The following is a 23,566-nucleotide window of genomic DNA, read 5'->3' on the forward strand; positions in this document are numbered from 1 at the left end:
CCTGCAGGATGCACCAGTTTGTGCACAAACAAAATGCTAATGTAGGACAGCAGATAAGTGCTCCTGCATGTATTTTTCAAAGACTAAATTACAAAAAAACAAAAGGGAGAAACATTTCAACAATGACACAGCTTCTCAAAAAAAAAAGGTAAAAGTACAACAAAGTACAGATGAAATTAGTACAGATGAAATTAGTTTGCCAGCTACAGACAGGTGTGTTCAAAACCCAAAGTTTGGGTCTTTATTATTAAACAAAATACAGCAGTTTTTAAATGTAACTCAACATAGAAATTTTTGCTGGAACTCGTCTCTAGTTTTTGTCATTTATCAAATGAAAATATGAAAGCTTTTGGTTCGTATCTTTTCAAAGATGAAAATTTGCTTGTTTTTCTCCATTTCGCATTAAATACTAAAGAATTAAAATAACACATTTATTGGGCGTATCATAGAAAGATGCACCGTAATTTTCTGTTTCTAAGCCGGTACAACATATCACAGCTGGTTACCTCCTCCCCCTTCCTGCAGTGCCGACAGCATTATTAATAATGAAACACAAAGATTTTTATTTGATGGTTTGGTCCTCTCTCTGACGCTCTGACCCCACTTTTAGAAAAGAAAAAGGCTTTTTCAAAGAATATTCCAGCTCGTCTCCAGTGAAGCGCGTTGGAGAGCATCTCTGTTTGAAGAGGCTTTTATTGGAGATGGAGCCTGAGAGCACCGGACCGTCCTCGTCTCCCTGCGCCATCTCAGCCTTTTCTGTTCCCACAACCCTGCAGAAGACGGTTCAAACATCCACGACTACGTCCTCTACTCAGTCAAAATCAGGTGCATTGCCTTGGCGTATTTTTGTGAACAAGTTAGTAAAAACATGGTTGATGTGGTGCAATGTGCAAACTGAGGATAAACTGCACGCTTTTGTTACTCTGGTGCTTTTATTTGTTTAGTTATTAGGATAAAAAACAACAAACTTCCTAATCAGGGTCTTCAGAAGACAATTAAATCTGCAGAAGTAACGAGGTCAGCTGAGGACGCTCAAGTCATTACACTCAGCACAGAGACACTGAATCCAAAGACAAGCAACCATAAAAAACATCCTCATGTCATGAAAACAATACATCATATTTAAACGATTTAAATATGATGTATTTAAAAGACAAATCAGATAACTGTTTGTCATAATGCAGAACATTTTTTTCTAACCACCCACCTTAAAGAGGAAGCATGCAAGATTTAGGCAACACGTTCTCATCCCAAGTTGTCACACGTATTGTCACTTTGCAAGTCTACATATTACGTTTTAGGGATCCTTCTGCGTCTGTTGTTGATGCTCCAGGATGTCGTTACCGTGACGTCAACAAATGCACATGGTGGGATGACGCAGCGTGGTCTTTATGTTCACACAACAACGTGGACTGTCGTGATGGTTGGGATTAGGCAACAAAGTCACACATGGTTAGGTTTCGGCAAAAGAGGCACATGGTATGGTGCAAAAAAAGCAAAAATCTCACGTCCTGACGGGAAGTGGCATCATGCTAGTATGCCCAAAGCACTGACAGAGCATTTCATATCTGACGTTTTCGTAATGGGAACTGGCTGGAAGAACTGATGACCGTAAATATGCTTTTGAAACGTTATTCTCAGGTTAAAAACGTCTTTAATTGTGTATAAAAATTACATCGTTGTTGAAGTCAGGGTTAAAATATTCCAAGTTTGACTTGATGCACCGTGTGGAATCTGAACACAAACACCTCATTATTACTGACACTATCTGTGCCCTTTAGCAAGGCATTCATCCCCATTCTGCTGCTGCAGTGAAGCTCCACAGAGACCAGCAGGACCGGACCAGCTTTACTGGGTAAGCTCCCAGCACTGATGCCACAAACAGCCTGAGGATGCTGGAAAAGTCCTCCATGAATAAATGAAGTTTACGAACTTTGTCACAGCCAAGGTCAGGCTGTTAAGATATGCATATGAGGCCCAGGTGAAAAAGATAAAATATATATTTATAAAGTGTGAGATGGCTTTACCAAAAAACTGAAGGTCAAAGAAGCAACTGCCACTTTCGGAGCACATATGCTCTTTATCAGCAGCGCTCTGTTTCACACACCGTTGCACACATTAACACCGTAAACACACACAGTTAGCACTCATTATTTTTGCTTTTCACAAAAGCAGGAAATGTATTCTGTTAACGCCTGTTTACTGAAAACTTCAACCTCCGTTCATCTGGACGTCCAGCGTGTAGGATTTAGAGGGATATATATTGGCAGAATTTTAAGTCAAACCATGTTGTTTTTTAACTATGTGCCTTCGTTGCCTAAATCTGAGGATGAAAAAAACCCCAAAACTGTACATCTCCTTTGAAAACCAAAACTTGCTTTGAAAACACTCAGTGTTGTCATAATGTTTTATATATATATCGTTTATTTAATCAGGTGAAAGACTCACTGAGATTTAAAAAATGATCCAGCATTAGCATATACAGCCCATTCTCATTCCAGTGTCGCCAAATATTGCCACTTTGTCAGTACTTTTTCGTGTAAGATAACGACACCAAAAGCCACCTTTTGTGTCCACGCGATTTGCCGCTGAAGGACTGAGAATGTGGCTGGACAGATCTGTTTGTGGTGTTATTATACCAACGCGTTTATATTCCAACCCGTCACATGGTGCCGCTGTGTCAGTGACCATCAGCGTCTACTTATGACTTTTTAGGTATCCTTCTGCGTCAGCTGTTCTTGCTCCAGGATGCCGTTACCATGATGTCAGCAAATGCACATGGCGGGGTGATGCAGCACATCCTTATGTTTACAAAACATCACATGGCAGCTAAGCAAGACCGCCGTGATGGTTAGGACTAGGCAACAAGGTCACCGATGGTTTGGTTTAGGCAAAAGAGGCACATGGTGAGGTGCAGAAAAAAACACATCCACACAGGACATAATTAAAGGAGTGTGAGGCTGCGTATAAGGTGGGAGAGGTGGTGGATGGGTCCAACAAACCCTGGACTTTCATGCTGAAGTCTGGTGTTTGCTTCCCTATGAATCATCCGTCACATCTTTCCTTTGCCTCATGATGTTTTCTGTTGACGTTAAGAAAAAAGTGGTTAGGAAAGAGATTTTTTTTTGTCCTTTTAGATCGCAGCCCACGACTTATTGTGGCGTACGTTACTAAGCCTGATACTCTGCTATTAACAGAAAACTGGAATGATCCACCAGATAATATCTGCCTCTAACTCGCCGTGTCTGGACCTACTTTAATCTCAGTGTTGTGAATTGTCTCCATTTGCAGCTACCTCTCCCTGTCAGGCCTTCCTGTGTCTTCCGTGACCCGTCCAGCTCATGAAAGTAATGAATGCCGACCTGCTGTCCCCTCGGGGCTCGATCTGCCCACTCTTTCTCTGCATGCCCTCTGATTCATCTGCTCCCCTCACGCTGATGTTTATGTCACTGGTTATGCTAATATCCTGAACAATATGCTAATAAAGGGCCAATGAATATTCATCAACTTATTGGAATACATTCAGGATGACAGTCGGGGAGCTGAGACTCGGTGTCATTGGAGAAAAGGTTCGACTAAACTTTGCATTTGCTTTGTCTAAACTTGTCAGGGTCACTCAGCGGAGGCAGATAACGAAGGTTGCCGGTTTGATTTCTCCTCCTTAATCCTGCTCTTAGGGATAAATTCCAGTCAGTTCTCATTCTGAATTTCTCAAATTCGTCAGCTCTGTTGTTGCTTTTGGTGAACGAAAGTGATGCCAAAAAACACCTTCTGTGTCAACCTGGAACGCAGCTGGACGGCTTCAGCCGAGACAGAACTGGTTGTTATTATACGCCGACGACTTGACCCCGGATAAGAAGACGAAAATGGATGGATATAATACTTCCAATGTGCTTAATGTTAATGGGACAAAGGACTGCTCATGTTAGATTACAATGAACAAAAAACTAAAGTTAAAGTCAGAAAGCTGCATCTTTCCATCACTTTGACAGGACTGACGGCACTTTAACGGATCATTGGTTGCTAAGTGAACCATTTGTGACCCTCTGGTCACCGTTAGCATGTGCGCAGCCACACACACACACACACACACACACACACACACACACACACACACAGGCGAATGCCATCATGCTGCCGTGAGATGCCAGGTAAGATGAGGCTCTAAAATGCAAATGTGCTCCAAGATAAAGCACATGCATTTTTCATGGCGAACACGGCAGCTTCGCTCCTCAGATATGACAATGAGCGCTTATCGTCCGATATGCTCAGCTGGGCGTGCGACCGTGGGCACAAATGCAATCCGCACCTTCGCTCGCTGGAACAGATTCAGCTCTGCACTGCAGGAAACATACCTGCAACAGAGAAGATGAAACATTTTATTACATCACTCAGAAACAAAGATGTAGACATGATGGGTCTCTTTTTTTTTTTGGTTCATTGCTGGATTTCCAATCTATGCATGTTTCAGAGAAATGGTTAAATTTATCAAATTCAGTCAGTTTCTAAACATACTGACTAACTTGGTTTGATTAAGGCGCCGTTTACACACCAACGATCCTTGAATAAAACGTTGAACTTTTGTTGCAGTTTGGCCTTTTGTTTACACGACAACAGTGTGTGAAAAAAATACACCAAACATGAATTATTTTCATTATTTTACATGCAAAGTAGTTTTTTTTATTCAATTTATTTATTTTTTATTATCACAGTCAGGGATATGTTAATGATTGGCAGCAACGCTGAAAATCGATGGATGGAAAAAAAGTAAAAATGACAAATTCTAAAGCAAAAGCTCAGAACTCAGATTTTGTTTTATTTTTACCTGCAGGTTTTTATGTGTCTCTTTGTCTTTTATATGTTTTGATGTGAAGCACTTGGTGCGTTTGAATTATTTCTTGTAAAGCACGTTGGGCTGCAAATCTTGTATAAAAGGTGCTATACATATAAAGTTTATTGTCATTAAAATTATAATTATTATTAATGACACCCAGAAATGATACAATGCATATTTTTATGCAGTTTGAATGGGTTTCAATGGAGCATTTTTTGTATTTTAGACTTACTGTAGGAGCTGAGCTGAAAACATTAAACAAAACACATAAACTTGCCAAGATTTATGCCATATGCATATGCACAAATTTATCAAAAATTAAAGAATCAAAAGCACGTAAAATACACCAAACAGTCCGTAAGGGTTAAGGGAAATTTTGTGATTTTGACACAAATAGGTGTGTAGTTAGTGTCAAAATAAAGTTTTATGCATAATGACAATGCTGAAAATGTTCAATGTTAATTTTATAATCAATGTTTATCCAGTAAAATTATATTTCTGACGACATGAACACTGCATGAATGTATATTTTGTGCTTTATACTCTGGTGGCTTTGCTGCTGCTGTGCTCTCTGCCTGCAGGGCTGCACACCTGTTAGAGGGTTAATCAGCAGCATTGGACACACCTGGGCCCCATGAGCACCGTGCATATAAACCAGAGGAGCCGCCGGTCTTTGTGCTCACATCTTCCTTCACCACACGTCTGTGTTCTGTCTCTTTGGTTTACTTTTTGGTTTTTACACATCACCAATGCAATGTTTTCACTCATCCAAACAGTCCAAGTCCCAAACAGTAAACTCACAACGTCACCTCTTCAGCTTTAAATGGGGAGTCTGCATAAACTGCCAATATGCCAAAAACCTTAAATCTTTTAACCCTCCCACCGATGGCACAACCATTAACATCAGTGACTTTATCACCTGTGAGACAAAAACTGTTGTCGACATGATACAGAGCCCATGTGATAAAATATATATAGGTGAGACATCCCGCTCCCTCAAAGAGCGCTTCGCTGAACACAGGAGCTCCATTAAGAGGAGAGATGTAACTGTTGGGAGACGTTTCAGTGAAAAACAGCTTCACGTTTCAGCTTTATGTCTTTTTTACAGGCTTAGAGGTGATTAAACCCGACCAAAGGCGCGCGAGCAAAAAGAGAGGAGCTTTTTAAAAGTTTATTGAAACCTGGACTGACATCACTTTTCTGGTGCAGCGCTCTGACATCTTCACGTGTATTTTAACTTTTAAACTACAAGCAAATTGGTTTAAAAAAAGGCTATGAGCGTCTTGGCAAGAAATGGTCCACAAATTGCAGGAAATTAACTGATTTGGAAAATTATATGGAAAAAAACGCAAGGGAAAATATTCCAAAATTAAATCTATGATTGTCATATTTTATATTTAAAATGTTGTTAAAATGATTAAAAATGTTTTCCTGGATGATTATTATTAAAGATTTTATCGTGTCATTTTTCATGTCATGTCTGTTTCCCCTAATATTCATTCATTCATATTTTATTTGTTTATTTATTGCTGATTCTTTGGGTAATTTGTCATGGTTTCAAAGGGTTAATGAGTTTTTATAGTGGTTCATAAATATCACTCATCCTTGTGTAGAGTGGTTCTCTACATTTTATTAAAAAAAAAAATATATATATATATATATATATATATATATATATATTTTTTTTTTTTTTTTTTTGAAGCGTATTTTGATACCAGTGACAGTGTTTGAAGTGGGTTTTTTTTTTTGTTTTTTCAGTTTCAGTTTCGGGCTGAGCCCCTCCTGTGCAGGCTTAGGGTGCACTCGCCTACTTTATATTTTTGCTTTTGGTAGTTACTACAGCTGCGCTTACAAAGTATGTTCTGTTGCGTGTAGCATGCACACCATCAGGACATAATTCTTAATAACACTGCACCCTGAACTTTGACCCCCTTGCTGTTACCATGGAGACAAAACACGTATAACTGAGGATGCTGTCGCCTCTCAGTCTGTGGACGGCCCCCAACAAACTCCAGTTAAGTTATATATATATAAAAAAGTTTATAATAATAATTATAACAATAATGAAATGGAGTTAAAACAAATAAGTCTATAATTTTAGATACATTAACTGTGACAACAATTACAAACAAAACAAAACTAGTTCTCAAAAAATACATTGGAAATAATTAAAAAAAGAAAATGAAATAATAATAAAAATAATAATAATTCCAGTAAAACAAATGACTGTCATATTGGATGTGAAAACTGTGACAACACTGACAAGCTTAACAATACAAAACATAAATAAAAAATAAAATTAGATTAACCTGAAGTCTAAAAAATATTAATAAATCAAATGTATCTAAAAACATAAAAAATTTGTATCTCTTCAATAAAATAATAAGCTCAAGCAAAGACTGATATATTATTATTTGGGAATTTTATTAATACAGTACACAAACACTATTTCAAACCATTCTAATTTTAATTTTAAAATTTTAAACATTAAAAAATGTATGCAAATATACTGTACAAACCATGTGGTTCATTCCCGTCTGCTTTCTGTCTGAATCCGTTTGTGTGAGTGACAGATAATAATTTGACTTTAGAGAACGCGGCTGCAGGCAGGAAGCTCCTCGTTTCTGTCAGTATCTCATTAAAACGGGCACGGCCTGGTAGTTCAGCTGCCTTTAACGAGCCGTGCGCCTGATCGCTGTCACCCTGAGCGCAGGCAACCATCTATCCGAGCACCCCGAACGGAACCGCTCGCTCAGCCGAAATGAAGCCTGACGGGACTTTGAAGGGCACGAGCAAAGTGCAGGCTCGCCGTGAACTCACGCCATGCACCCCCTGACCTTCAGCGGGACGCGGTCCGCAAACCTGCCGCTCTGCACGACGCACTGACCTGTGACCTTTTGACCTTTTCCAGTTTGTTATTGCATCTCAGATGTTTGCGGCATTAGAGCACGTTTCACGCACATTTAAGCCTTTTACATTTTGACAGTGAGAGTTCAGGTGGACAGGGACTGATCTGAGTACAGTGTGTGTCGCAGTGATGATTTTCAGATTCTTTAGTTAACTCTTTCACAACCCGAAATATTCTAATGGTGGATTTCAACTCTGAATGAACTCATAAAACATTCGCATTTTTTTTTTATTAAGATACTTTCCAACGGAAGAATCTTAACCGAGAATGACAATTAACCTTTTTACAACAACATTATTTTTCATAAATGGTTAATTCGTATTGATGAATAAAGTGATGCCTGAGAACAGAGTGCATATTAATAAACTCTGATTCTGAAGAATCTGGAAAAAACAACTACTAGTGTCTGAGAGGCTGAGGCTGCTCTGCTGGGTTTTAAGAAAATTGTTTAGCTTAAGAAGGACGAGACTTTTCACAACACATAAAAAAAGGTTTAATATAACCAAATAAGTCAAGCAGTCAAATGCTGTTTTTTTTTCTACGCTACATTTGTCTAAGTATAAAGTTGCATGTGATGGAAATAGAGGTAAAGTAGAAAAACCTTGCATGTGTACCTCAGTGCAGAATTCGAGTAAATGATTTCCACCACTGATGTGTTATATTATTATCCTGCAGAGATGATTCACGTGCTTATAAATGAATCATTTTATGCCATAAAGCAGCTGAGAGCAGACAGAGGGTGGCAGAGAGAGCCGCCGCGTTATATAGAAACATGTGAGCTGTGTGTGTGTGTGTGTGTGTGTGTACAGTGTGTGAGAAACAAATAGACAGTGAGATATAGATAGATGGATAGAGAGAAAGATGGAGTCTATGTTTTATTAATTTCTGGTTAAGTGCCGGGAGAGTTGCAGTAAAACCATTTCACCGGAACAGCAGAGCGCTCCGTAACTCTCAGTCTGCTGCCTGCAGCACTGCAGACCCATGAATGGCTTAATTTTTGTTAAATTAACCCCTTAACACCTGGATTAACATCAGTTTTCTTGAGCAGCATCCAGACATCTTTCACAAGCATTTAAAGCGTTGACACCTGAGAAAATTGGAAATATGGGGAAAAAATAACGGACAAAATGTCAAGAAATGTCCTGGAAATTGCAAAAAAAAAGTTAAAAAAAATTACCTGAAAGTTAGCTATAAGAAGGATTATTAGACATTGTAAAAAAATAAATAAATAAAAATAATTGAAAAAATAAAAATAAAACTAGGGGTAAATGTTAAGAAAATATTAAATCTTCATTATATTTAAATTCATGTTGCAGAAAAAAAACCTCACAGTCTCAAGGTTATTTTCTTGTTTGATTTCTTGTAAATAATTCCTAATATCTTGCTTATTTTTTGGGCCCTTGTTAAGATTTGTATTTTCTTGATTTTAAAAGAAATTAAACCAATTTGCTCATATTTCAGTCACCCAAGATTAAAATTTAAAGTAATCTTCCATATTAAAACCAACAACTAGGAATTCCTTGGTAAACATTTTTACAAAATAATATCAGATTTTTAAAATGATTCTAAAAATAGTATAATGATAATTAAAAACATAGTTCATTTTTCCATACCTAACCCGTTTAATATTTTCTCAATAAAATGTCATTTAATTTGAGGGATATCTGTTTTCTCGTGTTTCCTCAAAAATCATACCGGTTTGCTCCGGGTTCAGAGGTTTAAATACATGTGAAAGGAGTCTAAAGGTAGCACAAGAAAACAGAGTAAATGAGTATTTTCTGTGTCCAGTGTTCTGCTGCCCTCTGCTGCCTGGAAATGTGAACACGATAACATTTTTTAGACCAAAAAGAAATGTTGAACAATAACAAGCTGCTTAATGCTGCGCAGCATCACACGACATAACTTTACAGATTATTTATGATTATGATTCTTTAAAAGCTGAAGGTTTGAGATTTGACCCAACGTGCTGACTGAACTCTGAGTTGGATTTTTTTCTCTAAACATCAAGAATATTTTTTTACACCTTCCCATTTATGTTCATAAAATATTTCAAAATAAGCAAACAGCTAAATCATATTATTACTTAAATCAAGGAGCAGCTGTCCTTCCTGCGGACACTTTTAACATCTGCAACAGACTAAAATAATACTCTTTAAAGTAATGTGAAAAAATAGTTACAGTACAAGCAATAAATTATGTTCAAGATTATGGTTAGTAAGTATGTAACACTCAACTCAAATTCCTTTTAAATAATCTGTACAAATTTGTTGGACCAAATATACTTTAACTTGTAATCAACTTATCAACTTATTATTTTGGTAACAACATAACACTTTAAAATTACTTTTAAATGAAAAGAAAAAACTTCATTTTAAAAATGTGTGTTCATGATTATGGCAATCAAATACTAAATTAAAGTGTCATGTATAAACACCCATTTTAAGTTAATTATACATAAAAGATAAAGTTGTTCCAACAAATTTGTTCATGTTATTTAAAACGAATTTTAAAGTCTTGATCCAGTGTCAGTGTCAAGAGTCAAAGGACTAAAGATGACCACAAAGAGACACAAAAAGGCAACAAAGAGATGCAAAACAGCTGCAGAGGGACACAAGGAGACTCACTCCAACTAAAACCGCCACAAATAAAACACAACAACGAAAAAAACCAACATGACACAAATAACAACAAAGTATCCCAAAAGCCATTCAAATCATCGAACACGTCCATTTCATGTGATGATTTGTATTTTTTTCTTTAAATGAACTCAGTGTGGTGTCTTTTTTGTCTTGAATGCATATTTTTTATTCCTTTAAGTGAGCGTGATACAGCTGACTGCAGAACAAACTGTCCCGCAGAGATAATAAAGACTGAGTGAACAGGCTGGCTCTTTATTGACCTAATAAAAGCAGCACTATCTTTTCTTACTGTGGAAGCTTTATCTCTCCACCTAATTTCAAAGGTTAATATTCTCTCACATTTATGATTCCTGAGAAAGGAAAATAAGTCACAGGAACCTTTTTATCTTGTATCTTATATATTCTTCTTGGCATGACGAAGCAAACAGAACCACATCGTCTGCATAAAAGCAGAGATGCACTTCTGATATCCTTACAGCTGATCCTTGAGCTCATGCCCATGACGCTAATTATATTAATTATTCTGAATATAATTTGAATATACAATGTTTTTAATCCCTCTAAAAAGGTGTTGTTTTGTGTTTGCATATGTATATTGGAGTTCTTTACGTTTTTATCTGTGTGTTGTTTGCCATGTTGCATACACTTAGCTACTGTGAAAGGTCATCAGGGACTTGCTGTTTAATAAACTGGAATAACCAGCTCAGCAGTGAGCAGGTTGGCTGTTTACTGGTCTGATAAAAGGGTTTTTTTTCTGTCTGCAGAAATGTTATCTCTCCAGCTTTCTTTCATAGGTTAATCATCTCTTGATTTTATTTCACCTGAGAAAGGTCGACTTTATCTTCTTTTAGTCTGGCAAAACAGAAGCATGCTGATACGAGGCAAAGAGGGCCCGCAGCGACCCGAGGAACAGGACAAAGAGGTCAAGGTGCTGTACTCCAGAATTCCTAATTCAGTCGAGCTCATGAAACATTACCGTATTCCACTTTGATCCCCAAAAAATCAAATATTCAGCTGCCAGCACTGTGATGCCACACACCGCAGGACAGCCCAAGAGGTCCTGTGTCCGAATCTCAACAGGTTTGACCTAAATCCAATCCAAGGAGGCCCCACTGTGAAATAACTTGATCCTAGAGTATTGGCACATCCTGTTGATCAGTGACACTCAGTTTATGGTCTGTGGTCTAAATTTGGCTCCCGGTACGGTGCTGGATGGTTCCTCAACAATTTTCTAATTTACAATGAAAATAAAGTTCTTATAACAGGAACTCCCAAACTCCCCGACTGAGGTCCTAGCTGAGCTCCTAATGTCCTACAATACTAGAAATGTTCTGAAAACTAAAAACTGTCCTAAAGTCCCAACACCATCCTAAAATCCTCGAAAAAACCTGAAATCATTTAATGGTCTAAAATCCTTGAAATATCTTAAAATCCCCCCAAATGTCCTAAAATCTTAAAAATGTTGTAGAGTCATAGAAATGTCCTGTAATCATAAAAACTTTATAAAATCCTAGAAATGTCCTAAAACCATGGAAACATCCTTAAATTTGAGAAATGACCTAAAATCTTACAAAAACCCTAAAATCCAAGAATGTCGTAAAATTGTGTGGGCATGGAACGACATGGACATCCTCAGGTGGGAACGCAGCTGGACAACAGTGGTAGCAGTGTTATTATATGCTGGTCGATGGCTGGTAGGAACTTGCTGCATCTGCGTGATAAGCGCACGCGTGGCGTCACATGAAAACGTAGCCAGAGTTCCACATAGGACAAACGAAGGGGTGGTGGATGGATCCAACAAACCCTGGACTTTAATGCCGCTGTCCGGTGTTCACTTCTGCCTTTCTACACCTTACCGTGTGCCTTTTGTTGCCTAAACATAACCATGTTCAACATTAACCCTACATGTGCTTTTGTTGCCATCATGGTAGCAGTATACTGGAACATAAACAGCAGAAGGATAATAGATACCCAGAGCCTGATATGTAGAAGCAGAAGTCCGAATCTGCAAATCTGCAATTTGTGATCCAGGATTTTGCAGCAGAACATGGTTATGTAACAATATGATTAATGTAGTTTACCTCTTCAAATATGCTGCATGTCATGTTGCATACTAATAGGTGATAATGGACTCACTGTTTGCATGTTTGATGCTATTTTATGCGTACTGTAAACTGTAATGTATGCATTTATGGAGAATAAAACATTTCGATTTTAACAGGACAGTTTCCAGCTCAGCAGAAAACAGGTTATCCCTTTATTGGTGAAATGACTATCTTGTAATATCTTTCTTATCAGTCAGGTTAATAATCCCTGATATCAATTTTTGAGTCATATTTTTACATTTGTGAGGTCAGAGCTGAGTGTTTTATGATTCAGAGATAAAGCAGCTACAGTATATAAGCCGGGAGGAGAGAGGAGGCTGACAGAGTGATGCTCAGCGTGACTGAAAAGGTAAGATCTTTTCATTTTCATGTGTCAAGTTTGGTTTTAAAGATTGACATGTGAAGCTGCATCACACACGGCTGTGTGTCACACTGCACCGCTGCTAATGTTTTTGTAAAGAGGTAAAATTCTGGCTAAAATACCATCCTGGAAGAATGAAATGGCATTGTCAGTTGGGAAATTTAAAAGTTTTTAGGAGTTTTCCCAAATAAGATGGGAAATGAGTATGCTCACACAATTTGAAACTTTTCAGATTTTGAGTTTTGGTAAACTTTTAACTTCTGCTTTGCCCTTTTTCTCTTGTGATTTCAATTTTAGATGAAGCTGTTCGTGCTGTTGCTGCCGGCGCTGCTGGCTCTGTCCTCAGCCAGTCTGCAGGATATCGTGAAGAAGAGCTCACAGACCAAAAAAGGTAAAAGACACTTCCTTTACAACAGATATGCCACTCGTTTTTTTAGTGTTTAGAAAACAGAGAAACCAGAAAAAAAGGCTTGGATTCTTTCAAAAACATGGAAAGAAGGCAACAAATAACTGAACAAGAAATGGCACAAGAAAATCAGCAAGAAAGAAAAAAAAGTAACCTTAAGAAATTGTATCCTTTTTTATAATTCTAAATATTGCAAAAATTATGAAGCTAATTTTCTGAATGTTTTCTATTTTTAAAATAATATCTAATAATGTCAGGTCATTTTCTTGTCACCCTTTTATCTTTTTTTCCCAGTAATTTATGGGATATTTCTTGCCAAATTGCTCATTATGTATTTCCTGTGTTTTCAAAAGAAATCAAACCAATTTTCGCAGCACGCAGCACAGAAAAGGGTTAAAGTCATGTTGTTTGTTGAAGATATGTCACTGTCTTTATCTTGGGTATATTTTCCACTTTTTTAGAGTCTAAGGTTGATTTACGTTGTGAAATATAGATTGTGTCCTCTGACTGTCCAGTTGCCTAAATGCAGATGAGAATCTGAGTTGATAAAAGTGTCGATGTGCTCTTCGGAGTTGCCTCATAGTACAATTATTGAGCAGCAGAGAAATGATGTAGTGAGTTCTTTTGGGCATTTTTACTCTGGATTGTGTCTCTTAAGACCATTAGAGAAAAAACACCCACGAACATCTAGCTTTTTTTTAATTTAAGGGTTAAAGTTCGAGTAGTCAGGGGTAATTATTGGGTCCAGCTCCATTAGCAGCGATGAAAACTGTTGTCTTTAAAAAAAAGTTTTTGATATGATCACTGCTTCTGTTTCTGATTCTGAAGGTAAAGACTTTGATTCGTCACCCTGATCTTGTTTTTCCTTTTTTCAGTGTTTCATAAATACATTTGATACGATTGTTTGTTTGTTTTTCCCCCCTTTTTTGATACAGCTGCCTTTAAGGACCCAGCTCTTGGGAACAAGGTTCCTCAAATCACTGCCAATGGATCAACGCTGGCTCTTCTGACTCCTGAATCTCAGAACGGGCGTGGTCCAAACTCCTACATGTTTAGTGGCTCCACCCTGGAATGGCAGACCTGGACCGGCTCTCTGCCCTCCTATGCTGTTTATATTTGGAACAGTTACGCAGATCGCTACGAATATGTCTGCAAATATGGGTGTGAGTCTGGCTTCTATTACCCTAGCTGGGGTAGTTATTGCTACTACCCCTACGCAGGGCAAGAGTATCGTTCTTCCTCATTTGAGATCCTGGTGAACAGAGACGACTTTGAGATCCTGGAGTGGAGCTCAGGTTCCTATGGTTCAGTGCCCGCCAATTCAGCCAGAAATTGCTATTATTCGGGTCACACTAAATATGTGGGAAAGAATCAGTACGGTCTGGGGAAGGTACATGTCGAACACCAATGCTTCTACCTGCCTTGGGAAGGTGACGAGTATTGGTACGACACCTACGAGGTCCTGTCCATCAACAAAAATATATACAAAGAGCACATGTCAAATGTCAAGTACAACACCAACGTTGCCATCATTGCACTCCCTCCTGAGGCCGTCACCAAGTCCACCATAACAAACTACGCCTGCAACCCGGTGGTGAAAACGGTTGTGCTCTCGGGAACGTATCAGGAGGAGAAAAGATGGGACACCAGCATTGCCACCACGATCGGTGTCAGCAGCACTGTCACCGCCCAAATCCCATTCATCAGCACAAGTATTGGGTTCAGTAGCGAGACAACTGAGGAATTCTCCAGTGGAACCACCCAGGTGGAGTCGAAAAGCCACTCTGTCTCTGTGGAGCTAACGGTCCCACCGAACCACTCCTGCAGTGTCAGCATGTTGGGATTTAAGTACAAGGCAGACATCCCATTCACAGCTCTCCTTAGCCGCACCTACCACGACGGGAGAACCAAATCGGCGTGGGTCACTGGGGTATACTATGGTGTCAACGTGGGGGGAGTCCAGTCTGTTGTGGATCGCTGTGAACCTATACCCAATTCTAAACCCTGCCGCCAAAAAGAAACAGAAGAGACATCTTAAGATATCTGTTCTGACGTAATCAACGTGTTGATGATAAATGTAGTTGGTTGGTCAACAGGGAAGGTTTTATGAGCGCCTGCAATGAGACCAATTAATAAATCCTATCTAGTTTTTATTTTATTTTTAAAACCAATTTATCCAATCTATGGATCTTTGCTGGCCGATTAGTTGTTACATGTAGCGTTAAATAAAATCTCAGCCTCGATTCTTTATCAGTATATTCTTGTACTGATTTATTTCCAAAATGTTCATATATTTGTTAACCACAGCAGGATGGATATTATAACTTTATATGCAGATGATATTATCCTCTCCATGAGTAGTTAAACTAAGATTTGAAGAAACTTTGTAGTGTTTGTAGCTCTTGTGTTTGGGGGGAGGGGCTGTTTGAGTTTTTGATTTCTTGATTATTGAATAATCTGGAGCTTGTTTTGTACGCGCTGTATGAATAATTATATCTTGCTGTATATGTGATTAGTCTCATTATGTTTATTCTGCAATGTTGAGATTATGATGTAAATTATAGGCTAATGGCTTCATTGCCACAATGATTGCACCGCCAATATTCCTGTTTGCATGCAGCTCTTCATACTCTAACTAACATGCCCTAACATGTCATTTATCACATCAAAATATAAAAAAGTAAAACAGCTGGAGTCACTTGTCATTTTGTTTCTTTGCATCAAAATAGTATTTTTTCAGTGGTTTCCTGCTGGTGGCAGACTTGTTGGATGATGTCGAGTCAACCTCCTCTTTCGTTCACATTCTTATAAACGTTGATGTTGCGATATTTGCACATGCCCAAAAAACTTTTTATATCCAAGTCTTTCATAAAGTTTAAAATTAGGTGTTTTTCTCCTTGCAAGCAGAAATATGGAATCCCTTTTGCATGCATCTCCACCCCACAGCTTTGCAAACTGTTGGCAAGTTGGTTTGTATAAATGTATTCATGACACACACAGAGCTGACTGTAAACAGATAAGAGACAGTGTGTCACAAACTGCAGTAAAAACCAAACTGGAACACATCTTCCAAATAAGCTTTAAAAAACCAAATAATGCCCCCAGAACCCTGATGACCCTGGCACATCCATAAAATGTCTTTATCGGAAAATGCTAAATTTTGAAAATGTTCTTATTCTGAGTATTTCAACCGAATGTGCTTTTTGTATAACCCACATAAAATACACAATATGGTCATATTCAGAAAAAAAGGTTCTTCACATGCACATACACAGATAGGCCCCAGGTGGTACTCAAGTACCTGTCCTTCTGGCCTCAAACTAGACAAATTCCCTTTTTATAAATGTTCTTTTCAAATTTGTTTAACAATTTTTAATTTTAAAATTTGGCTCATGGCATCATATCTTAATCAAAAGTGTGTTGTATGACCGAAAACTGCACTCTTTCTTTGACTGTCCTTGTCACAGACAGCCTGACTTGTGCAAAAACCTAATTAAGGTTGACAGTTAAGTAAGTGCCGCAAAATCCCACCATAAAACTGCATCATAATTCGTTTCTGAAGGCATCTGTAAACCAGGTTTACATGTTTATTCATTCTTGGCAGCGTTTAAAAATAGATACAAATCACATCTGAGCACGCCATTTGCATTCAAATTGCATTATTTTTTTTTCATATCATAAAAAATACCATGAGGTTTTACAGGGAGAGAAAAAGATTTTCACGTAAAATTGCTCAAAAAATGATTCTCTCCACAGTCGGCATGAAACAAGAGACAAGTTAACAATTGGCAAAATGACACATTTTTGTTTCACTGTGTCTTTAAAGAGACAGCCGGGCTTTTCCCAAATGTCTCCAACACTCTACATACTTTCTATAGTCTTGGCTCTGATAATGAAAAGTAAACAATAAGCGCTCCGGTGGCGTGCGAGCAGATGACGAGATGGAAAGTGATTACAACAGGAATGTTGTTTTAGTCCAGATAACCAGATTCCTCGAGGCAAGTAAGGAAACATGTTTAGTTTATCACCTGGTCGTGATCTTTTAAGAAGTAAGTGCAAACCTACAATGCAGACACTTTAAACCATTGACAAGGAGATTTTAAGAGAGTTTTTGGGAGAATTTTTCTGGTAAACATACCTGACAATCGTGGTTAAGTGTTGCATCCTCATCAGCACCTCAACTACTCTACTCCTTACCTACAATCAGACATGATCATCATCACTCTATTATACATATTTTTCAAATATTATATTCTCCATCTCTTTGGGGGTGTATTTAAGTGTAGAGCACTCGTATATATGATGAAAAGAGGTTTTTAAAAGTGACTGGATTTGGACAAAACAGTGAAGACATCTTCATCTTCACATGCCAATGTCAACTCAGTAAACCACTCAAAAGAAGATTTTAAGAGAGGTTTTGGCAAACAAAAAAAAATATGAAAAATATTATAGAATTATAAAAAAAAAAAAAGTTATAAGAAAAAGGCCCCCAGGCTGTAAACATGTTTATTTCGACTGTAAAGTTGGACGTAATAACGTGGGGGCCCATGGTGATCGACTCCCCCTTGGAGCCTCTCTCAAGTGGCCATTAGATGAATTGCACTTTTTGGCTTCATTCACAGCCTCTGAAGTTGCCACTTCCTAAATGCCAAATTGTTTAGTTGTTTGTTGGTGATCTGCAGCTCGGTGGGCATCTCGCTTAGGTTTCACATTATTCACTCCACCGTTAATTAACAAAGTCAGCTCATGCCATTTCATTTTTTGTGTCTGGAACTATGTTATTTTCTACCACAGCTACTTTAAAACCAATGCAAACCCTTGCAGAGAGAATGAAGTTTAACAGCTGAGCAAGAAACATGCTGGTGTATTAACTCTTTAGTGTCTGACACTTCCACGTGTTTCTGTTTTCATAGTCTGAAATCTTCCATTGTCCTCCAGAGATCTGTTTATACCAGCATCAAGAAACATAAATGCCACTCGCAGATACAAACTGGAGGAACAGGACTGAGCCGAGCTTTCCCGCCCATCTCAACACCTGCACCTCATTTCATTATCAGTCCTGTGGTACTTATACCAGCCACTTCACCCCGTCACAGACAGTCTGGAGCCTCAGCTTCGTCACGTCTGTAACCTGACTGTTACCTGCTCTCTGACACCTGTTGCCCGTCTGCCTGACCTTCTGCCCGATTCCTCAACTTTGGACATTTGTGACTGTAAGTTTGTGACATTTCCATCAATCCACTGAGCTGATCCTGTTTGTCTGTTTTTGTCTTTCTCTGGCGCACACACACCGCCACATATTTTTAGTGATTGTACAACAGGCCTCATGCAAGAAATGCCATATATACAAATTTTCTCTTATTTTTGCTTGTATTCACGATTTGTTCATATTTAGTTAGCGCCAACTGATTTTTGGGACTAACCAATATTTTATGTTTGCTCTTCTCATGGGTTAGAAAAAATATTACCGCTAAAATGTGTTTTCACAGTCCACAGATTATTGCCCAGTGTAAAAAAAAAATATTGTTATAAGTTTTATACTTTTATACCGGGTGTTGGGGGGCCTCTGGCCTCTCTGGTGTGTGGCGGGCTCCCTCCGGAGGTCTGAGCGGGTCTCTGGTTGGTGGGGCCCTGTGGCTGTGGGCTCAGATCGTGCCGGGGTTGTTGGCCTTGGGGGGTGTTGCCTCTATGTTTCCTTGCTTGATCTCTCTTGGGCTGGGCTGCGTGGCTGTCTCTGGGGCACGTGGTGTTGGATCTGTTGTGTTCTGCGGGGCTGTTGGGTGCTCTGGTGGCTTGGGTCTTGGCCTGCTTCCCCCTGGGAGTTTGGGGGGTGTTGTTGCCCCCCCCCCCCGTCAACTACAAACCACATCCAATGACAAACCCTCACACACAGACACACACAGCACACAACTGTTATACAATCACACATGTACAACAGTTACAAATGTTGATGTTATCCATATCAAGGTTATTTTGGGTAAGTATTTATGCAATCTGTTTTTTTTGTTTGTTTGTTTGTTTGTTTTTTTCATTTTCTCCCTGCTTCCACCGTTAATACTGTTGTAAATATTTGCAGCTATCATTATTGTAGTTAGCATTGTTGTCATCGTTTTTATTGTTGTTGTTGTTGTTGTTGTTGTTGTTGTTGTTGTTTTTGTTGTCTCTTGTGTCTTCCCCTCCCTTCTGTGTCCCCCAACCTCTCTCTTTTCGCTCTCCCTATCCACTCAAACATTGTGCTGTCCGGTAGCCTTGCCAATAAATCTCAGTGCAGACTGCAACAGGAAGAAGTATATCAGACTTCTCCTTCCTTACTGCATGCCTAAGCTGCCGGACAGGACAGGTTAAAAAAATAAAAGGTTTTATACTTGATTAACGTTTAAAAATGCAGGGATTTCACATAATGAAACTTAGATTGTGTTTTATAGTAATTATGACAGGATTATTACATGTGTTTGCTTAAGAGAAACCACTTTACTTGGTCAAGTCAGTTACTGTGATTTTTGTTACTGTACTGCCCTCTGCTGACAAGTGCAGGAAAGTATCTAAGTACATTTACTCAAGTACTTTACAAAAGTGCAAAATCTGAGGAGCTTTTACATTACTTGAGTATTTTAATCTCATGAAACTTTACACCTCTACACTGCAACACTTCAGAAGAAATGTTTTAATATCTACTCCACCACAATTATTTGAAAACTCATTAGTTACTTAAACTCATTAGTTACTTAATTAACAAATTTAAGTTTTAGCACAGAAAGAAAGAGACTTTAGAGACTGTTATTTCCACCAAGGTTTGATTTTACAGTTGGTTGCTAAACACTAGTGATAGAATAGGTAACTGTGATTTTGTTCTGTTTCATCTGAAAGCCGAGTGTTGCTGCAGATGGACCGACCGGCTCTCTCCTCAGACCGCCCTACCAGCTGTGAGAAGATGGACGACGAACCAGGTTAACTGACCTTGCCATTCATCTGCTGCAGCTCAACAAATAAGCACTGTAGAAGTACAAACTTGACTTAATTCTGTTCTAATAACCTGTTTTAATACTTGTTTATACTTAGATATACCTTAGATATATAATCTTTAATGTGTCTGTTTGTCTGCAAAGTTTCTGTATACATCTCATTTCATTGTGCAGCTGTGAAATGACAAAAAATGTACTAAATCTGAGATCTGAGAAATGCCCTAAAAAACCCGGAGACATACTAAAAATAAAAAAAAAAATCAAAAATCTGAGAAAAATACAAGAAATGTGCTAAAAATCAAGAAATGTGCTAAAAATCAAGAAATGTTCTAAAATCCTGGAAAAGTTAAGAATCCATAGAAATAGCCAAAAATCCTGCAAATATTCTGAAATCCAAGAAATTGTCATAAAAACTAAAAAAAAAGTCTTGAAATTGTAGAAATTGTCCTAAAATCTCAATAAATTCTAGAAACAGCCTAAAATGCTAGAAATGTGCTAAAATCCAAAAAATTTGCTAAAGTGGCCCCAAGCAAACCAAACTGAGTATCCCTGCTCTAAACTCTTTACATAAATGTAACAATATATACATTGTGCTTTAACATGAGAAATCACAGCTTACCAGACCTTGGTGTTACACCTGCTAAGCTCTGGCTGCTGGTCTGTCGAGGGGTTTTCTCATTTGGTCAGTTTGGTTACTTAAAAAATTCCTCACAGCAGACACAGTCAGTCACTGACCTCCAACACAGTCCTCATGTTATCACAAGGGAAAAAGAAAATTATTTTAAATCTAATTTCAAGGTAAATGTTCACATTTTTGTTTTCCAGGGGGCAGTTTTTGTTTTGCCGTTGAAAGCATTTATTTCATACTCAGCCTAAAAAACACTGACATTGTTCATATCTTTTATTCTTCCACTTATTCAGAACTGTCACTGAACCAAAGTCTGGAGGACAGGGTTCCTGTTATCCCTGTGAAAGAAGAACCCACCAATGAAATGATTTCGGCTGTGAGAGCTGTTGCTCTCAGAGGGGTTCAGGACAACCGGCACCGGGCTGTCTCGGTCAACGTGGATCAAACCAACCTGGAATGGCAAACGTTTGACGGCTCTATCCCCAACGGAGCAGTGTCCATCTACAACGGATATGTTGGGCGCACTGATTATGTTGCCAAATATGGGTCATCGGCGGGGTTCTACAACCCTGACAAGGGTCCCTACTGCCTCTACCCCTACGGAGGGGAAGAGCATCGTGGCTCTCCGTTTGAAATCCTGGTGAACAGAGACAACTTCGAGTTTCTGGAATGGAAAGAGGGCTCGTACGGTTCAGTGCCTCAGAATTCAGTCACGATCAGTCCAGGTATCGACGTGTATGTTGGGAAAAACAAGTATGGTCTTGGGAAGGTGGCTGTTAAACATAAGGCCTTCTTCCTTCCCTGGGAAGGTTATGAGTATTGGTACAAGTACTACCAGGTACTGACCCTCAACAAAGATGTATACAGCGAGCGCATAATTGATGTCAGGTATAAGACTAATGAGGCTGAAATCATCACGTCTCCTCCACAGACCATGGACAAGTCTGTTGTCTTCAACAATGGCAGCCATGAAGTGAAACAGACAACTACCCTCAGAAAGACATACCAAGTTGAGCAAAGGTGGGAGCACAACTTTTCCATCACACTGGGCGTCAGGACTACCATCACTGCTGGAGTCCCAGCAATACTCTCTACAGGTTTGGAGATTAGTGCAGAGACATCCTATCAATTCACCAAGGGCACCAGTCACACTGAGTCAAAAACCCACGAGCTTTCTGTCGAAATGAACGTCCCAGCGTACCACTCCAGCACAGTCAGAATGGAGGGAAAACAGTTCAAGACCAACATCCCGTTCACTGCACGTGTCTGCCGCACCTACAAAAACGGGGACACCTCATGGACGTCCATCTCTGGGATTTATAAAAGCGTACAATGTGGAGAATTCCAAGCCATGGTGGATCCCTGTGAACCTCTACCTATACCTCTCGCCTCTCTCAACTGGTGAAAGAATAATGGAAAATGCAACAGCTAACATAGTCAATGACGGCTACACAAAATATTGTAATGAAAAGCTAAAAAGACCCAACTGAGATTGCTGGAATGGCTTCTGTACTGTTTAGTTTGCATCATAAATTAGTTTTAGTTGGTCTTAAAGTGCTTAAAGAGCACGAAATTGGTCGTTGATGAGCTGCTACTGCTGTACGCTGCGAGGAAGTCGAGGAAAAACAAACAGAAAGCTAGAAGGATATGGATTCACCAAATTCTTCAAAGATGACGTGAATTGGGACAATCAAACACTCTATTAGGAGAGCTTCATTCATGCTTTGGTATGGTGATAGTCCACGATTTCACCGAGGAATTTCGGATTCAAAACTTTTGGACAATTCATCGACTGTTGAAGAGTTATGTGACGCAGTAATACCCCTTGAAATTGAAATTCGTTCATGCCTGAAGGAACCAGTTCCCACTGACAAGCACATAGCTGTAGCATCATGTGACCCTAAAAAAACAAAAAAAAGGTTTCCATGGCAGTTTCATGAAATATGGCCTTTTTTGAATCGCCCGAAACACCACCTTATGCAAGTGTAAAAAATTATTTGCAATAAATGTTTTTTTTGTGTGTTTTTTTAAATAGGCGTGTTGACAGCATCTAATTTGCAAACCCTGTTTGATTATTGTTTTTTGTTTGTCTTTTTCTTCCTAATCTGTATCGTGTGATTTCTTTCTTCGCTGTGTTGTTTTTTGGTACTATAGGCCTTTGGGTGATCAGTAGCTCTGAATGCTGAGTTTTAGTTTTGACACAATATATTATTATTACTACCAATTATTCAGGGAAATACATTTTTTAAAAAATCAAATCAGAACTGTATTTCCCTATATAAACTATATATTCTCTGTTGATTTTATGGTGACGGTCAGATGATTTTTTTTACATTTATATTTAATCTCATGCTCATTTTAAAAATTGTTAAAATACAACATATGTACTATGATTTCTTTCTTGCTACAAATTTATAATTTTTCCCTTACATGGTAGCTCCATCTCATTTAGAGGAAACCTTTCCGCTCTGTTGGGCTGTGAGGCTGCTTTCTGGAGGTCGTCAGCAGAAATAGCGACACCTGTTAATTCCTGATTAGATCTCTGACTGTTTTAATTTTCTCCTTTTTTGGAATTTATTTCTTTTGGTGCTTGTGTGTTTTGTTTAATCTGTGATTTTACTTGATGTACCTTTTCATGAATGTAAAACCAGTTTTTGATTACAAATAAAGTTTAAAGGAGGAAAAAAAAAGTTTGCTTCCACACATGGCGCACTTCCTGGGGA

At 38.6% G+C, this 23,566-nt stretch overlaps 2 protein-coding genes across 4 annotated transcripts; both read left to right on the plus strand.

The window, feature by feature from the left end:
- Nucleotides 1-12,796: 12,796 nt before the first annotated feature.
- Nucleotides 12,797-15,947, plus strand: LOC121943942 (natterin-3-like). The gene is made up of 3 exons (XM_042487555.2): nt 12,797-12,835; nt 13,145-13,238; nt 14,189-15,947. The coding sequence occupies exons 1-3, from the start codon at nt 12,815-12,817 to the stop codon at nt 15,289-15,291; spliced, it is 1,218 nt and encodes a 405-aa protein (XP_042343489.2). The 5' UTR covers nt 12,797-12,814; the 3' UTR covers nt 15,292-15,947.
- A 2,294-nt stretch (nt 15,948-18,241) lies between these two features.
- Nucleotides 18,242-22,899, plus strand: LOC121943914 (natterin-3-like). Of its 3 annotated transcripts, XM_088076290.1 has the most exons (4): nt 18,242-18,466; nt 20,121-20,200; nt 21,137-21,681; nt 21,775-22,899. In XM_088076290.1, the coding sequence occupies exons 2-4, from the start codon at nt 20,137-20,139 to the stop codon at nt 22,246-22,248; spliced, it is 1,083 nt and encodes a 360-aa protein (XP_087932416.1). In that variant the 5' UTR covers nt 18,242-18,466; nt 20,121-20,136; the 3' UTR covers nt 22,249-22,899. The 3 variants fall into 3 exon arrangements, with proteins under 3 accessions (XP_087932416.1, XP_087932415.1, XP_087932414.1); XM_088076289.1 differs by having other exon boundaries at nt 18,244-18,466; nt 20,137-20,200; nt 21,137-22,899; XM_088076288.1 differs by having other exon boundaries at nt 18,245-18,466; nt 21,137-22,899.
- The last annotated feature ends 667 nt before the right edge of the window (nt 22,900-23,566 follow it).

Source organism: Plectropomus leopardus, chromosome 4, assembly GCF_026936395.1.
Source record: "Plectropomus leopardus strain MGB_pleo_1.0 chromosome 4, ASM2693639v1, whole genome shotgun sequence".
NCBI lineage: Eukaryota > Metazoa > Chordata > Actinopteri > Perciformes > Serranidae > Plectropomus > Plectropomus leopardus.

Coding starts and splice junctions, on each gene's coding strand:
- LOC121943942 (XM_042487555.2), top strand. CDS start 12,815: ATGCTCAGCGTGACTGAAAAG. Junction 12,836..13,144: donor TGCTCAGCGTGACTGAAAAG/GTAAGATCTTTT, acceptor TTTCAATTTTAG/ATGAAGCTGTTCGTGCTGTT. Junction 13,239..14,188: donor GAGCTCACAGACCAAAAAAG/GTAAAAGACACT, acceptor TTTTTGATACAG/CTGCCTTTAAGGACCCAGCT.
- LOC121943914 (XM_088076289.1), top strand. CDS start 20,137: ATGGACCGACCGGCTCTCTCCTCAGACCGCCCTACCAGCTGTGAGAAG. Junction 20,201..21,136: donor GAAGATGGACGACGAACCAG/GTTAACTGACCT, acceptor CCACTTATTCAG/AACTGTCACTGAACCAAAGT.